The sequence below is a fragment of the Phoenix dactylifera genome, chromosome 10, assembly GCF_051530095.1.
Source record: "Phoenix dactylifera cultivar Ajwa chromosome 10, Ajwa_hap1_PhDact_Kaust_v1.1, whole genome shotgun sequence".
Classification (NCBI taxonomy): domain Eukaryota; kingdom Viridiplantae; phylum Streptophyta; class Magnoliopsida; order Arecales; family Arecaceae; genus Phoenix; species Phoenix dactylifera.
The window spans coordinates 30,257,345-30,275,105 of record NC_143199.1 but is presented as its reverse complement, the minus strand read 5'-3'; the positions used below and the strand labels follow the sequence as shown (position 1 = coordinate 30,275,105).

General features: G+C 38.7%; 1 protein-coding gene and 1 pseudogene across 15 annotated transcripts; one reads left to right on the top strand and one right to left on the bottom strand.

The window, feature by feature from the left end:
* The first annotated feature begins 615 nt into the window (after positions 1-615).
* LOC103698332 (transcription factor MYB3R-5-like) lies at positions 616-12,120 on the top strand. 14 transcript variants are annotated; one of them, XM_088705925.2, is made up of 9 exons: positions 617-767; positions 906-1,026; positions 1,825-1,879; positions 2,448-2,505; positions 3,471-3,565; positions 3,658-3,761; positions 6,124-6,252; positions 7,756-8,948; positions 11,796-12,120. In XM_088705925.2, exons 2-8 carry the CDS (start codon positions 908-910, stop codon positions 8,939-8,941), a joined length of 1,746 nt encoding a protein of 581 aa, XP_088562051.2. In that variant the 5' UTR covers positions 617-767; positions 906-907; the 3' UTR covers positions 8,942-8,948; positions 11,796-12,120. The 14 variants fall into 14 exon arrangements, 12 of the variants coding, with proteins under 12 accessions (XP_089782038.1, XP_088562051.2, XP_038971381.3 ...); XM_039115453.3 differs by lacking the exon at positions 11,796-12,120 and adding an exon at positions 10,591-10,950 and having other exon boundaries at positions 3,495-3,565; XM_039115451.3 differs by lacking the exon at positions 11,796-12,120 and adding an exon at positions 10,591-10,950.
* On the bottom strand, positions 11,097-16,060 carry LOC103698339 (catalase isozyme 2-like; annotated as a pseudogene). Its single transcript, XR_016396712.1, has 8 exons — positions 15,716-16,060; positions 14,977-15,073; positions 13,776-14,053; positions 12,890-13,670; positions 12,705-12,794; positions 12,097-12,164; positions 11,901-11,994; positions 11,097-11,789 (listed from the first exon to the last, which is right to left on the bottom strand). The product of XR_016396712.1 is annotated as a catalase isozyme 2-like (transcript).
* Between the last annotated feature and the right edge of the window lie 1,701 nt (positions 16,061-17,761).

Sequence of the window (17,761 nt, the reverse complement as noted above, 5' to 3'; positions counted from 1 at the left end):
GAACCAAAAAAAGCAAGCCGTAGCACCTAACTGCAGATAAATGGCACCCCATATTCTTAAGGTGAAAGAGCACTTGAGCATTATATAGTCGATTAATTCTGCCGGTCCTCCATAAAGACTATGCCCACCAATGTATGGACAAAGCTTCTTTTGAAGGTTATATCTGGTATTGGGCTTGTTCAGTAACGCAAGCCAAAGAAAGTATCTAAATTTGGTCAAAATCTTGAGCTTCCACGCACACCGTGCTAAGTTCTATTTGATTCATCTAGAACTCAGGAGTTGACACATAGAGGCAGTTGAGAAAGTCGTAATAGCTATTTAGCTATTTTGTTTACGCAATACTAGATTGGTATGAGTCGTAGAAAGAAAAAAAATATGCTGTTCCTCATAAGAAAAAGTTATCCAAAATAAACTCGGAAAAGTGTCTCACTTCCTCCTTTATTCCTTTAAAATAAACCTAATAGGTCCTACCACAATAAGATAATACAAGGTTATTTAGGCAATATAATAATCGGCAAATGTCGCCACCGTTAGCTTATCGCTTTCCTTCCAACGTACGCTACGTGGCACCGAGAAGCTTTTGAAGGAAGCAGAGCAGCGTACTCCAACCTATAAATACTACCGTTTCTTCGGCCCTCCTGTTTCTCCTTTCTCTCGCTGTTTTTTTCCGCGATATCTCGCCGCTTCGAATCCCTCTTTCCCCCCAATCTGGCCGAAAGAAGATGTTTTTCCCCCAAAAGAAGTAAAGCCCTAACGTTCGATCGGAGGTATATTTCAGAGATAGCTCTCTTTTGATCATGTGTTCTGTTTTTGGTTTTGATCTCGAACAGGGTAGTATAGATTCTCTTAAGTTAATTTTTCCCCCCCGAATTTCCTGTTTCTTTGGTAATCGGTATCTAAAACAGAAATGGTGGAAGAAGTGAAGACGGAACATGGGAAGGATGATAGGACTCAGGAAGTTTCTCTGCCGTCGTGTTCTCCAGATTCAGAGAGCAGCTGCGAGACGACACCTAAGGCTATTCCTGGGTAAAAGTACTTTCTCTCTCGCTCTCTCTCTCTCTTTCACTTTCCTGACGAATTCTTTACTTGTTATCCGTTTAGGCTACACCAAGTAGAGAAATTTCGAGGTTTCTGCGTTGCAAGTTTCTTCTTTTTAGAAAGATTGCATCTTTTTTATACTTTGTCTCGATTTGTGTGGAAAGGCTGCATCTTTTATCGTGAATAGTTGACGAGATGTGGAGTTCATGTATACTTAATGCATAGTAATAGCTTGATGTTTTCTTTGCTCGTATTTTTTAGAGCACACGGAGTAGAGAAATTTTGGCATTTTTGTCCTTTCAAGTTATAGCTGTTTTTTGGAAGATTACATTGAGGACCCAGTTTGATTTGTGGGGCAAAGTTTGCATCTTTTTGATGAATAGTTGAGAGTTACGAAGTTCATTTATATTTAGTGCTATGTCAATGGTGACTGTGTTCATTTTTGAGTTCAAATAACCATACCTTGTTGAATTGGGAATGAGTAAACTTTATGGGTTCTTTTAAATTGTATACTTTTCAGTGGTTAACTTCTTGTGAACAAAAATGAATTAGGTGAGCTACTCTGTATTTTTTTGACAAGTTCTGCTGGTTCATTTTTAGTTTAATGTCTCCTTAGTTACAGTCTTTGTATATTAATGTTCTTTGTCTACTATACTTCATCTGTTTGTCGTGCATAAATTAGCTTGGGGTGTGCCATCTCATTGTTGTTCCATTCCATGCCACCTGTGTTTGTGAGGTTCATCGCATGATAGGCATTGTATTTATGTTTGCTTTCTTAATTTTCAGGAGAACAAATGGTCCTACTAGGAGATCAATGAAGGGAGGCTGGACAGACAAGGAGGTGAATACTTTCATGGGCCTGTGGGGCATAACAATCTTATTTGGCAGGCATACACATTTATTATCCCATATAGGGTATGCCGTACAGGCCCATACTGGCCGGTACGGGCTGGTACGAACTGGTCCGAGCAGGGACCGGTACTGAAGCAGCATGGGATCCGGTACCGGAAGCTTTTCATTGAAAAACCGGCCGCCGACTGCCGTACCGGTACGGACCAATACGGGACTGGTACGTACCAGTCCAGGCCGCCACCGGTACACCAACCAATACTGGTACGGCGGACCTTGATCCCATATAAATGTTATTGGTGCGATTTGAGATGAAAAAAATTTGAAGCATAATGCCATCAAATTAACCACTGCATGCAACTGGGATTATCAAAAGGGGCTATAGAATTAGCTACTCCTTATATTTTCAATTCCTGACACAAATGAGTTTCAGTGCATCTTATATCTTTGTTTGATTAAACAAATGTTTTGTCTGATTTCCAAAAAAATAGAACTGCAATAAAGAACACTGCCATCGTGCATCTATCCGTTTACTAATCGAATTACCATAACTTGTACAGGATGATATTTTGGTTAAAGCTGTTAAACAATTGAACAGGAAAAATTGGAAGAGAATAGGTAAAAGCTTTTCAGACATTTTGCTTTTAACATATTTCTGCATGTTTGCAAGTGTGCTCAATATGCTCAACAAAATTATATGTGCAATCTTTTGTTTTTACTTTATATGTTTGTATTTGATACTATCATGCAACTACTTGCTAATACATGATGAGGTATAATGCAAAACGCACACATATAAGGATGTAATTTAACCTTACATTCAACTTTCCTCTGTTCTTAAATGCAGGAAAGATTGCATATTTAGAGTTAATTTATTAAGTGTAAAAATAGTGAGCCATTGGGTATTGTGAATTCTCAGATTCTAGCCTTCTGCTGGATGGCTGATGTACATGTATTGTTATTTCGAACTTCTGGTCTACTGTTTTTTTTTCTTGATTTTCTCCTTGATTCTCTGCATTCCTTTCATATGCAGCTGGTTCAGGTTTCCCTTGGTAGGCATTCTATATTATGGTGGGTTAGGAATCTCTATCACTTCCCCCTCCCTTCCACTCTTTGAGGGTTAATGCTTTATGTCCCTGTCTCTGTAATGCTTCAGACTTCTTTAGGTAATCTGCTTAGTGGTACCACCTAACTTTCCTTGAAAGAGTGTTTTAGATAGTTATTCTGATTCTATCATTAGCCTAATTCCCATGCATCCTTTTCTTCCATTGAGCTAAACTAGCATGCTATTCCAGCTATTTGGGGTTTGCCTTCTGAGAATTGGTGCATATTGCAGTCACTTTTGCTTGCCTTTACTGACCTATTTAACTATGAACCTCCGTGGTGCATTTTTCCTACTCTTTTCTTCCATAGATTTGATTTAATTTTTAGAGTCACTTCTTTGATATTCTTTGCTAATTATGTATCAGGTGGAAAAGACTATGATTTTTGTCCTCTAAATTATTACTCATTCTATATTAGAAGGTCAAAGTTCACTTGTTTGGTTTCAAGCTTTGATCTGATGAGTGTCCTTTCCATTTCAGCTGAACTTTTTCCTGGCAGGTCAGATGTTCAGTGCCTGCATCGTTGGCAGAAGGTTCTCAATCCCGAGCTAGTTAAAGGAGCTTGGACCAAAGAGGTGCATGTCAAAATCCTCTTAGCTACAAGAAAATAAAGAACTCCGCCATGATTATAGGTTGCATTAATGGGTCTCCTGCTGTGATATTTCAGGAAGATGACTGTATAGTTGAGCTAGTCGCAAAGCATGGTTCTAAGAAGTGGTCTGTCATTGCAAAGTCTTTGCCAGGCCGCATAGGCAAGCAATGTCGAGAGAGGTATATAATGTTCAGAACAATTGTAGAATCTCATATGTTCAAGTAAAGCTATATGTATCTCACTTCTTTTAATTCTTTCTGTCACCACCTATGCTGTACACTTAAATCTTGTATCCTCCTCTGAATGTGTACTTGTTTCTTCTTTTCCTCCTCCCTGTTTGCTGCCTAACCTCAAGGGAGTATCAGGTTAACTGTTTTCTTATCTCACTCCTTTTAATAAAAGTTGAGTGGTCTAATACCTCCCTTTACCTAAAAAATAATTCTTTCTGCTTTTGTGAACTATGTGTTAACATTTTTGTGATTAAGTTCTTCCTGGTTCCTACTTAAATTTGCATTCATTGGATTTATAATTTAAATGCATCTTATTAAGTTTTGTTTCTTTGTAAAACCTGAATTTTTAACAAAAGCTAGTCCTTTACCTGACTTAGGAGTCATCTAGAACTTAAACAAGTCATAACGTGTGGGACTTCAACAATCATCTATGCTTTGCTGGTCTAGCTATCCACTCTTATAGTTTCTAAGATAATTCCAGTTAATATATTCAACTTTTTCTAGGTACCAATGGGAGGAGGGATTTTAATTCAGGTTACTCAAAATTGAGTAAATAAGGAACACTTGGCTGGAGGGGGCGGGTGATGATTAAAATACAATGCCCATAAGGAGTCTTTGCTCTGGGTAGGAACTAATAAAAGTTGGATTCATATAGTTGATTGTGGATTGATGGGATAAATTTGTTATGAATATTCATGTTTATAGGAAAAAAAAACATCTAACAACCATAAAGCGGATCCTGACTAGATGTCATTGGCCTGTTGGTCATGCATATTTATTTTTCAATTACTATAAAATTTCATCTTGTTCTTTTTTTTCTTTTTTTGGATTGTTGACTTTCAATATCTTTTTCTTAGGTGATAGGATACCTATTCTGGGAATATTCTTTTAAATATTCTAGTCTTTTCTCCTGTTTTATATGCAGCAATAAACACAGAATTTTTGTTGGTTTCAACTGTATGTACTTGCTGATTTCAGATTCTTTCTTCAAGTAATGCTTTCTAAGATTGATCTGCAACAGTATAATTTATAATATGAATGATGTGTATCACTATAACCATCACTTTGTCTCATATCTATATATCTAACACCTTTATCTCCATTGGTAGAATCAACACTTTACGTCCAACTATGTATGCAGTTTATAGAGTCTTATCCTTAAAGCAAGAGGGTTATATTTTTCTTCTTCATTCACAAGAGACAGGGAAAGTATTAACCTGGGCTAAGCACTTGCTTGGATTTTGACTTGGATTAGTTGAGGAAGTTTGATTCTTGATGTGGTTCAACAAAATGAAATGAAGTGAACTTAGTTAATCTTAGTCAATCGATAAGTTCATGGGTGATCTATGTTGAGGCAACAGGAGGCTCCAACATACACGCAACAAGTGGGCATTATGGAATATGTTCTTTATGAGTTAGTCATTCTCTGCTTGAGGAATTGCATGGCTGTGGAAGTTGCAATTGTGTTTTCCATGTAGTAGTCCTTCGAAAGTCATGGTTTACACTTTATAGCATATCATATTTTTTTGTAATTGCTCTTTACATTAGCAGATTCAATTTATCAGCATGACCAATAGCTTCATAGCATGATATCTTTTAGTGTAGCCTAATATATAAATTCTTTTCAATGGTAAATAACTTTTCTTTTATGCTACCATTTCTCTTTTGGCCTAATGTTAAGGTTGTTATTGGTGTTCTTACAGCTAAATCAACTTGACAGAGTTGAGAGTTCATCATTACTATTTCTGTTCCAAGACTTGCTTTTTGGATATTGCATTCACCCAGTTAGCAGGGCAATTCTTACTTGAACACATGATTTTGATGATTTCTGATTTTATTGAGAGTTAGCAGGACCTGAATAATTAATATGTGAGTAAAGTTGTTGAAAAATGACCTTAAGGGGATCAGAAATGAGTCGTGATATTCTGTAGACAGCTGGAAGATGATTCAAGAAAGTATCTATAGTGGGAAATGCATAGTTTGTGCTCAGATATCATGTGAGAAAAAGGATGAGCAAGTTTAAAAAAAGGCTATACATACATCAAGATTTTACATATTCTGTAATAACTAAAATTTCTAGATTATCATCAGATTTTTATGTCATTACTTAATGTAATTTTTTGCGACATTCTTTTAGCCTGCACAATAGCGAAGTAAGCTTCCACAGGAACTTAAGCTTTATCACGAGAGACTTATTTGATAGTCAAGCTTGTGTTTCTCAAGTTAATTTAAAAAAAAAACATGTTTAGGTGTTCAAATATTCTTTTTGCCCCCTTTCCTTTAGTAATGGAAACTTACAATTGTCTTTTAGGTGGCACAACCACTTGAACCCTGCAATAAAAAAGGATGCATGGACACCAGAGGAAGAAGTGACTTTAATGCATTCCCACCAAATATATGGGAACAAATGGGCTGAAATAGCCAAGTTTTTACCTGGAAGGTACTGCTATGATTATTTTCCATGTGTAAACACCATTTTTCATGTTTTCTTCTGGACATTGATTATTTATGTTTGTTGTGATGCCCATGGTGCATTTCTTAAACAATCTACTGAATACTGGGTTTTCTTGTTGGTATCAGTTCACAAGGTGTTCTGCTGTCTTGACAAGTGGACATAGAGAGCCTAAGTAGAGATTGAATGTTTAAATTGCTTCTGAAATGGCATGTGGAAGCTACATTCTTCGTATATTGCCACTCACGATTCTGATATGGAAATGTATGGCATGCAAATGCTTCATACTCATTGCGTAGTATACCAATTTTTAAACATTGACTTCTTATTTTATATGATATCCACTTCCACAGATACTTTTCATTTTTGACCAAGGCCTTTTGGTTTTGGAGTGCATTTGCTGTGCTCCTGAGCCACAATGTTTCAGTATTTTCGACCTTTTGAACTCAAAAACATAGAGAAATGATAATATATTGTGTAAAAATGGAGAAACAAAAAAGGCAAACATGATAAGAACTGAAATGCTATCAAAGAAAGGAAATTTTTGTCATTTTAATAAATATTATATTAAATTGGATTAATTGATTATGCTATAGCTATGGTTTTGTTACTTGTAATTTATTGATTAATGTTTTCATCGTGTTATAATTTTAATCATCTTGAAATGGCTATAGTGTTCTTCAAAAACAATATGAAGCCAAGCAGCTAATAATTTTAAGATATAAAATTATGGAAAATAACTAATAATGTTTATCAAATCATGATAGATACCGTCTACAACCTTATCATACATTTTAGGGTCACTTTAAATGATCCTGTCCAACACTGTATTCCAGAAAATAAAAATGAAATGTCTAAATTCATTATGAAATGTGTATATACCTGTTTCACATCTACTTTTTGGTTTGGTAGGCAGAAAAAGAACCAAAAAACTTGCTATTTTAGATATTTTTTAACCATGATTTGGTGAAGGTGTAGAAAATGAATCCTTCTTTTCAATTCTCAAAACTTTAATTATGTACATTTAATGAGAGCCAACGCTAAACAGATAGGACAGCACCTGTTTTTTCTGGTGTAATATGTTCATAAGTGGTATTATGATAAGGACTTCTAAATATTTTAATTTTTAAAGCATCATCTCATGAAATTAAGTAAAAAGAAAAATAGAAGATTGCTTGTATCAGCTAACTTTGTAGACGTATCTGATAAGTCATCATGAATACATGTTTTTTTCTTCATCAACATTTGATAGGATAGTATTCTTATCTGGTTGTTTGATGGCATGTGTTGGTTCATATTTTAAGCTAGTTTGAGCATCCATAGAGGTTCTAGTTTACCTGATTGGACATTCAGCTGTAGCAGTGTTTGAGATGTCATGAGATATTGATTCATCGATTCAGTTGAACTTTTTTTCCTTTGTTATTTCATATCTCATTATGTGCACTCCCATGTATATTTATCAGTGTATATTTGATGATTTGTATTTAATAGGGCAGATAACTCAATAAAGAATCATTGGAACTGCTCCTTAAAGAAGAAGTTGGGCTCATATGTGGCATCAGGAATTCTTAGTCGGCCATTCGGAAATTCTGCTATTAAATTAAACAATCTCCAAGAACAAGTGGAAAAACTCAAACCGCATCCTGCAAAACTAGTTACACCTGATCAGAAACCAAGTGTAGATAATCATTTCGTGGCTTCCTCGGTGGGTTTGGATTTTCAAAATGCTAGTATAGGAAGGAATGATTTGAGTATGGACCGTTCTCTTATTGGAAATTCCAAATGTCTCAATGTGGACGATCAACTTACTTCAACAGATGATTCTGAATGCTTGAAGTTAGAGGAGAAACTGAGTCCGACAAGTGACCCTAAAAGCAGAAAATCGGAGACAATTTTTTGTGCAAATCCTTCTGATTGTCAGGAAGATACAAGTCCATGTTCAAGTGGCCAAACTAATTTGTCATGCAGCACTGAGCTCTCATGTCATTTGACCAATTTGTTGCATGGAGATGATTCCTGTCATGATTTGCGTGGTACTCCTACAATTCAATCCAAAGCACAGCCTTCTGTTTTTTATGAGCTTTGTTCACATGTTTTACCTAAAGAGTCCTCAAATAAAAGAAGATCTAAAATCGCAGGGGAACATGCTTTTGACAAGAGTGACCTGACCATCAAAAATATGGATCTAAATTATGAGACTGATATTTTAAATATGCAAAATTTTCAGTTAAATAAAAATGACATGGTCAATGATCACAACCAGGTCACTAGCACACCTCTCAGTTGTAACAGTGGAAATTTTGGCTCATTACCATATCCAGCTTTGCAGTTTACACATGAAGGAAGCTCTCTTTCAGGTGAAAGAAAATCTAAATTGGAGAATTACATCCGACAGACTCAAAACCTAGCTCAGTATTGTCCACTTCCAAACATGTCGTTAAATCATACTTATAGTCCAAGGGATCTGATATCTTATCTAAGGGCTGAAGCAAAGAGCTTCAAAAATACACCATCAATTTTTAGAAGGCGCAGGCATGTTAATCCCAGCAGAACTGATATTGTGCATGTTGTACAGTTTTCTCAGTCCTCTCATGACTGTCAGAAACCAGATATCTCTGATGCTACCAAATCTGTAGAGAGAAAGCTAGAGGAGTTTGATATGGAGTTCAAGTCTTGATTTCTAGGTTGGTTGCCCCTGCTATTAGAATCAATTATTGAGTGCTTTCTTAGGTTTTTTAGTTTCATACCTTGATTCAATCTTAATCATTCTCTCAATACTTGCTAGCATATGTTTGTTTTCTGTTCTGTATTTACATTTCATTATCTGACTGATCATCAATTATATGTTTTCTCTGTTTAAATATGCTTTACTGTTCCTTATGTTGTAAAAGAACAATATAAGATATCGAGTTGCTGATTCCATCACTTGTTTAGTTTTCTACAGTGCCTTAGGTTATCATATACTTCACCATTTTGTGATGCTAGTTTGTTATTACTAGTTTTACCATGCTATAACATGTAGATTAGGTAGTTCAATCCCCTATCTTATAGTGAAAAACATGTAAGATGATGGGGTGAAAACATAATATTGATGAGCATCTGCTTTGCCAGCCCCATATCCCAAGGCTGAAAGCCTTTTGAAGTTTTTTTTTTAAAATGTGTTTGTTTTGCTATACATGTCATGACATGAAAGTAAACATGAGCTAGTGAGTACCTGATAACAAACATGTCATGTTATACTAGTTTTAATATATGCGAACATTTCATGATTGTTTTGCTGTACATGTCATAAGTATTGCTGCCTCTGTGTGCCATTTTATTCTTCATTAGCCTTTTGAAGAAGTAAACAAGTTCGTTTTAGGACCGAGAAGAAGATTAGCAAGGAATAAAATAATTGCCCTTTTCAGCGTTCTGTACAAGGAGTTAGGTAACTGGAGGTCCCCACTTAACAGAACATTCTTCAAATGAGTTTATATATTGCTTATGGATCTTCAAATGAGTTAGGTAACTTGTTGCATGAGTCCATCTGTGTAGCTTTTTGTCTTGATGAACATTATGGCCACCTGAACACTTGCTTTGTAGGTTTCGTGGTATCATAGGCTGGCATTTTTGTCTTTGGACCTTTGCAAGATTATTTTCAGAAATGCTTGTGAGACTATCCACCAATCACAATTATGATCACTAGATTCAATTGTCACAACCTGCCGAATTAAAGAAATGAGGCTGTGACCTAATCTCCTGTCTCTCTATATGTTGAGGCCTTTGTTGACATATCATTTCTATCTTTCCACATGCGCCCCCTCCCGTTTTTCTTTGATCTGTCATGACCATTTTGGAAATTCTAATTATCCTGTTGTGCTTATATGTCCATTCGTAAGCTTTTGGGTTTTATTTCTTTGCTTCCTTTTCATTTGATACGTATTATGTTTCTGCAACCCCCTTGTATCTTAAGATTCTGTCCAGCATGTTCAAGTACATTCAACTCTGGCTGAATAAAACAAAGAAGAGAACTGAAGATATATATTTTTACTAGTCCTATATATTAGAAGAACAAGTTAAAGAACGAACAACAAATTATCTGGTGTGATTTCAGCTTTTGCAATACAAAAACTTAGTTTTTCAATTAACCTCATTATTTCAGTTTCAAGTTTCAACGCTAGCATATATTTAAGATAATTCATTATATGGTGCCAATGTATAGATCTTGAGAAGAAAGATGGTTACTGTAGATACGACAAAATCTAAAGTTCAAACTTCATTTGGCCTTTTGCAGAATTTCATATTCTGTCCTTAACCATCATGTTGATATCTTTGAGTTGCATCCAGGTTGGTTTATTGCAGATGGTTACTTCCTCTCCCTCGACTGAGTAGAACTGATTTCACTCAGAAGAAAGCCATGAGTTTTATTAGGCCCCATAACCAGTTTCAAGCAGTCTTGTGCTATGTTATTGATGCTAAGCTGCAATCTCCACTATGCTCTCCTGTAAATTCTGGGAATATGAAGTTATGGCAATATTTGATGCACATTTGGTCTTTCCTGTACATAGGTGATTAAGAAGTTCATTGAACGTGCAAGTAGGGAGCACTAGATTTTCTAATCTTATGTTCTTTCTTTCTGTAGCTAAAATTTTCACATATTTAATTTATCTTTCTTCTATGGAGGTTTTTGTCTTGAACCCTTCTATACATTCTTCTCATTTTTCTCCCACACTTTTTTTATCTATTGCAATGTCAGAGGCATGCTAGCAAACAAATTCGATTCCAGAAAGATATGAGGAATGGTAGCGAGCATTTTGATTCCAGAAAGATTTGCATATCCAAGAAAATGGGACTGGATACCAACTGAACTGTTCGATTCTGTTTCGTCTTTGCCCTTGTCCCGGGGCTTCAATTCCATGCACTGCATTTATTACAAAACTAATTTGAGACAAAACTATGAAATTAAGCCTTAAGGTGTCTGAACTCACATTGATCACGAGAAACTAATGTTGAAGGTTCGACAGAGATCTGTGTGGGTTCGTAGATTGTGAGTGCCTCTGCATGTATTATGTAAATCCGTACTTGTAAATGATGTCAGGGGGTTGAGGCTGAACCTTTTGTACCAAAAGTTCAAGAGCCCAAGTACATACACATCCAGCAAGCATACTTATAGCTCTCCTACAATCATCCATCATTAGAATGATAATATTCGGATTTCCTGAAGGAAATTAATGCAGAATCTCTCCCAATCAAGTCCAACTATTAATCAGACAAACATGGTGCCATTTAGATGCCATTTAGATCTATAAGTACAGCATGGTGCTGAAATAGTTGCATTGGTTTTTCTTTTCTGATAACTAGATAGTCACCTTATTGATAGTTACTACACTCAAGGAGCCTTGTTCTGATGAACTGAACTCTGATTGGCATAGACACATCATACTCTGCACAAACATGTAGCATATGGCTCAGCATCTGCATCCTTGTCACATGCTTGGTTTGACATTGAGGCGATTCGCAACCTTCTGACCCAGTGATACATCACACTGCAGCCATAAAGTAGCAACGAGGAATGAATGCAGAGAAAAACCAGTGCACTAGTTTTGACAGTTAATGGCAATGGGAATTCAAACAACAGGGAGAAAGAGTAGCCTCACCTGTGTCAGGTATGTGATCCAGATGCTACGGAGTTCATGGCTGACCTTAGGGTGCCCCAATGCCTCGGCCCATCGACAGACAAATCGCTCTTGCCTGAGAAGAATATTATGCAGTTCGCATGTTAAAGAAACTAGAACATATCATTAGTTTGTTATGCATGTATGATAAATGGATGGAGTATAGCAGTCACAATACCTATCGGGCGCCCAGGAGCGGTATCTCTCCCCTGGTTGCTTGAAATCATTTTGCTTAGGAATTACTGTCTGCATTGATCCAACAAAAATGGATTGTGAAATCAGATAGTGGAGGAAATCCACACTGCAATGGTAAAGTAACAGTAACTACCAGCAGAAAGCCATAGGAAGAATTTAATTATTTGATTAGGCTTCTCACCTTAAAATATATATGGTACTCCTACTTGGTTGATCCACAGGTTACACATTATTGTTAGAAACTCTCTGCAAGTCATTTCTATGCATCCTAATCATTTCTATAGGGGCAGTTGGAAAGTCAACCTTTTTGATCACCAGCAGGCATTCCATGAGAGAAATTGATATAGAACCATCTTGCTGCTGCTTATTTATGGGCACAACAGATACTAATCTTCTGAAGAACTAGCCAAACATGTTCTAGATGAGGATTTTCTGTTGTTTTAGATTCTAAATCCAGTTGTCCTTTTCCAAAAAATAAAAAAATAAAAAACAGAACAACACCCGGAATCCAGAAACAATATAAAGTCATACTATAACAGAGAAGATCTGCAATTAATGCGACGGTTTAGATAATTTCCGTAAGGATCTCACCTTCTCTCGCTTGCCGGTGACCACACGGGAAGGAATGGGAAACCTCTCTGCATGTCGAAGGGGATGGTGCCTTGAAGGGAAGTAATCCACCTTCAAATCAAAGTAAAACCAGTCACCTCTTCATTTTAAGAAGAAACAAGGGAGGAATCATTAAATGAAGACTAGAGTTTATGAAAGAAGAACACCTCCTCGTTCCTCTGCATGAAATTCATCAGTCCATCAAAGTGATTGTTGTGGAAAGCACACTTTGGCGCATTCACTGGAAGCATCGATCAAGTAGTTCGGCCCGAGCCTGTACCTCTGGGTGTCAGCGTAGGCAAAAACCCTGCACTGAAGCATCTTATCGTCAGAGTAATAGATCCCAGGCACAACAAGCCCCGGGCCGAAGGCGAGCTGCTCATTCTCCGCAAAGAAGTTGTCGATGTTTCGGTTCAAGACCAGCCTGCCGACCGGCTGGAGGGGCAGAATATCCTCAGGCCAGGTCTTGGTATCGTCGAGCGGATCGAAGTCGTAGCGGTCCTCATGGTCAGGATCCATGACCTGAACGTAGAGCTTCCATTCGGGATAGTTCCCTGCAGCAATGGACTCACAGAGATCCTGAGTAGCATGGCTGTGGTTCTTGCCACCGACGACTATTGCCTCTTCCTCTGACAAACACCTCACCCCACAGGTCGGCTTCCAGTGGAACTTCACGTAATGAACCTTCCCCTCCTTGTTGACGAAAGTGTAAGTGTTGACACCGAAGCCTTCCATGTGCCGGTAGTCGGATGGAACGCCGACATCATCGAAGAGGAAGAAGAATGTGTGCAAGCTCTCCGGGTGGTGCGACAGGAAGTCGAAGACCCTCCAGTACTCCTGGATGTGGGACTTGGGGTTGGGTTTGAAGGCATGAATCACGTCGGGGAACTTAATACCGTCGCGAATGAAGAACACTGGGAAATTGTTTCCCAGGAGATCCCAATTGCCCTGAAGTTAAAACAAAACTCGAGTTACGTTAGAGGCTTAACCAAAGCATGCATGAACATGCTTGCTTCATGGTATTTGATAGAATATGGAGAAGAAGTGCGTTACCTCCCTAGTGTAGAACTTGACGGCGAAACCGCGAGGGTCTCGAATGGTTTCGGGGCTTCCCCGTTCATGAATGACGGTGGAGAAACGAACGATGACCGGAGTTTGGACGCCGGGTGCACGGAGGAAGTCGGCACAGGTGAGGTGAGTGACATCATGAGTGCATTCAAAGAAGCCCTTGGCGCTGGCGCCCCTGGCATGAACAACGCGCTCTGGAATGCGCTCCCGGGCAAAATGGGCAATCTTTTCGATCAAATGGTAGTCCTCCAGGAGAATGGGTCCTGTCCATTAATGGAATTGAATCGATCAAACGCACGCCGGAACCAAAGCTTGGTATAGCTTAGTATGTGTATACTGGCCAACAAACTGCCGCCGGAGTTTGACAAGCCCAAGACCACCTTCTTCCCGAGATGTGCGAAGGAAATATTAGGCCTTGTAGCCACTGTTGCTTTAGGTTGGATCGATCCGTTTATATATCCAAAATATGTGCTTCCAACTATAAGGAAGTGGCACAAGCTCATCTTCTCCATAAAACAAATCTTTAGATTTGATCCAGTTGGTGCTTGTTCAGCATCCTTTGTTAGCTATTGAGCAAACTGGCTCAATATGGGACTCCTGCGTCCTCCTTATTTTTTTGGGAGAATTACTTTGTGAATGGTCTCAGCTAAGTTTTTGGAGAGCTAGACAGATCTCTACATGCATTCTGTATAGATCTTTAGACAAATTCTTACGAGCCCGTTTGCTACCTTTTGTGGTAGTTAGCTTTTGATAGCTTGTGTTCCAGATCCAAAATTAGTCTGATTAGGACCGAGATATCTCAAGTACATATCTGAGACTTAGATCTCTCCACTGATGTGTCCAAGATTATGCTGATTACTTATCAGCACGCACAATTCTTTTGTGCATCAGCTAAAAGGAAAGTCCACGGTGCATGGATATATAGCAGATGGATTGAGATGCATAGTTTTTCATAAAGTCAACAAAGATTAAAAAAAAAAAAATCATATATATTGTTTGTGGAACATGAATCCATGCATTTGTGACAGACACACATCTAAATTTTACATGTTCCTCTCCTTTCTTTTTCTTTTTTTTTTTCTTGTGGAGTTGGGGGGTGGGTAGTTTAAGGGATGAGATGTTTTTAGATTTTAGAGGCAACGTACACATATTTGCTTTAAGAAAAAAGAAAAAAAGAGGAAATCACCTCTTGGTCCCACAGTTAGTGCCTGGTCATCGTTCCAAACGGGCGCACCAGCATTGGTGGTCGTGTAAGTGGGGTCGAAAGCACTTGATGGACGAAACTGAAAATAAAAGAAAATTATATCAACACCAACATAAAATTAAAGGCCATTAAACCAAGCTAAAAGTCGGTGGAAAGCAATCTAAAATCCATCTCCCAACGACAGATGAACTCTACGGGCTAAAAATACTAGCGCAGCAGCAGAGCCCAAGAATCGATGTCCTTGAAGAGGAGGAAAAGAATAGGCTAAAACAAAGAAATTTAGAATTTTTAAATTACTAGTTTTACTTGATGCATGGAAGGAAAGAAAAATTCCCAGCTGCCAGTTCACTTAAAGATTTATCGATGGAATTATGTTAGTATTGCCGGTGGTGAGATGCCATCGTCAAGTGAAAGAGAAAAAACAAAAATACAAAACTATTTTACCATGTTACTCGTATCAAAGGATGAATCTACTAGCCAAGGTGGTGCCTGGCTTGTTGATCACTTACAGAGGTTTATTCTATAACTGGCCTTCCTATTGTGCATGCGACTACGAGATCACATCATTCCTACGAGCTTGGAGTTATGATCCAAATATGGACAGATGGCATGGGAGTTGGTGATGTATGCTGCACTTCTTCAACTCGTCACCTTCCGCAAATTAGAATCCAAGCTAAAGTGATCAGAGACTAGCAGAAGAAGGTGCAGAGCTATATATTACCTTGTAGGGATCCATGGCCTCTTGGGACTGAAAGTGGTGAGCCTCCTTGCGCTCCTCTCCCGTCTTCTCTGACTCTGGGGTGTTAAATAATGGAAGAGTTCGTCTCCCAGCTTTGCATCTCACCCACCCAAGGGCCAGACTGGAGACACCTTTGATTCTGGCAGGTAGCCTGATGGCGATCCAATCTGTGGAATGATGGCAAATTATAAACGGACAGGCGCTCGATCTTATCTCACACCGTACGTAATAATGGAGAAAAGAAAGAGAGAACACAACAACTCGCGGCCCAGGGTGTCCCCTTGAATCAAAAGCTGAATGAAACGGGGGACCAAACTGTAAACAGCTCTTCGGCTGGAGGATGTAAAACGCAGGATTTTCGAAAGCATCGATTCATATCCAATTGTGTCTAATTTTGTCACATTAACTGAAAATATCATCATTAGATTTTTTTTTTTTCCCCATACAAGTATCTAAAATCTACCTAATATATAACTGATATGGTACTAAACGCATGCTCATATGGATCCTCACATACTTTCTATTTAAGTTTTGGCATTATAGCTAAGATAAAGGTCTGAATCTATTTAAATTTAATCACAGATGCTATGATCGGCCTGTGACTTTAGCCTACAAATTGTAGTACTGATTCTGTATCTCCTAACCATTTTAAATAATCTGCTGCGGCAGAATAATATTAATCAGAATCTGCCATTTTTTTTGTTTGGCCAGAATTTTCAGCCGTAGGTATAAAAGGGAAACAAAAGTGTTTGGCCAAAATTTTCAGCCGTAGATATAAAAGGGAAACAAAAGTGTCCATGTATTCGTGGACGCGCACGGCTAGCTATTTGTTCCCGGGGATCAATCAGCTTGACTATGTAAATAACAAGAATATTGTTGTATATTGCACTAGATGGATGTACGTACCTGTATGGGAATACTTTTGTCATTTGGTAGATACAATAAATATATTTTTCCTGTGTAGATTGTGTTAGATTTTTATTAAATAATAATTAAAAGTTTTCATACTTAAAACATATATATTATGTATATATGTTAAGAAGGGAGTGTGGTGTGGATGGTTGGTGTGCCCGCTTGAGGTGCTTGAGGTAGGTGGTTCGAATCTCTGTTCCCTCCTTTTTTAAATCTCTCATATGGAGGATTTATTTACGTGAAGGCTCGGTTCTGTGCCTGTGCTCGTCCGACCCGACGGTCTTTGCGCTCGAGCCTGTGCTCGCTCGGCCCTGCTCGTCCGAGGTTACTTGCGCCTCACAGGCCCTGCTCGTCCAAGGTTCCTTGTGCCTGTGCGACCAGAGGTTCTTTGCGCATGTGCCCTGCTCGTCCGAGTTTCCTTGCGCTCGTGCCTCTGCTCGTCGGCCCTGCTCGTCCGAGGTTCCTTGCACCTGTGCGACCCAGAGCTGAGGTCGTCCAAGAGACTGAGGCCCTGCTCGTCCGAGGTTCCTTGTGCCTGTGCTCGTCCGAGGTGCCGAGGCTGAGGTCGGACCACAGGTGCAATGAGCCCAGAGGAGCCGAGGTCGGACAACAGGTGCGATGAGCCAAGAGGCGCATGAGTCGTGCTTCGCACCCTTAGCACGAGGAGCCACGTCGCTTCCTCGATAGCACCTCTTCGCAACCGACCTCGCATCCGCTGGCCATACTCCCAGTGTTTTTTCAAACTTTCTTACCGGTTTTGACCGTTGGATCGGTTTTGGGTCGCGTCTGTCCCGAAGAAGTCTATAAATAGACCTCTTCGGATTAGACAGGAGACATATATAATTTGAAAGCAGAAAACTACTATTCTCCCTGTTTGCTATTTTTCTTTCAATCAACGGGCTTGCTGCATACTGATTCTGGGTTCGAAAGCTTCTTTGATCCGTGCAAATCATTGAGGCAGAAGGAACAGTGCGAGAGGCTGTTGTATCTCAGGAGTAGAACGCCATCTAAGCCTAGTGCACTGTAAGGCGGCGAAATCTACTTCAAGGAAAGTGACCAACATACCACGCCTCAGCATCTCGGGTTCCATTTTTCCACTTTCTCTATTTATTTTCT

Coding starts and splice junctions, on each gene's coding strand:
- LOC103698332 (XM_088705925.2), top strand. CDS start 908: ATGGTGGAAGAAGTGAAGACGGAACATGGGAAGGATGATAGGACTCAG. Junction 2,506..3,470: donor GAAAAATTGGAAGAGAATAG/GTAAAAGCTTTT, acceptor TTTCCATTTCAG/CTGAACTTTTTCCTGGCAGG. Junction 6,253..7,755: donor GCCAAGTTTTTACCTGGAAG/GTACTGCTATGA, acceptor TGTATTTAATAG/GGCAGATAACTCAATAAAGA.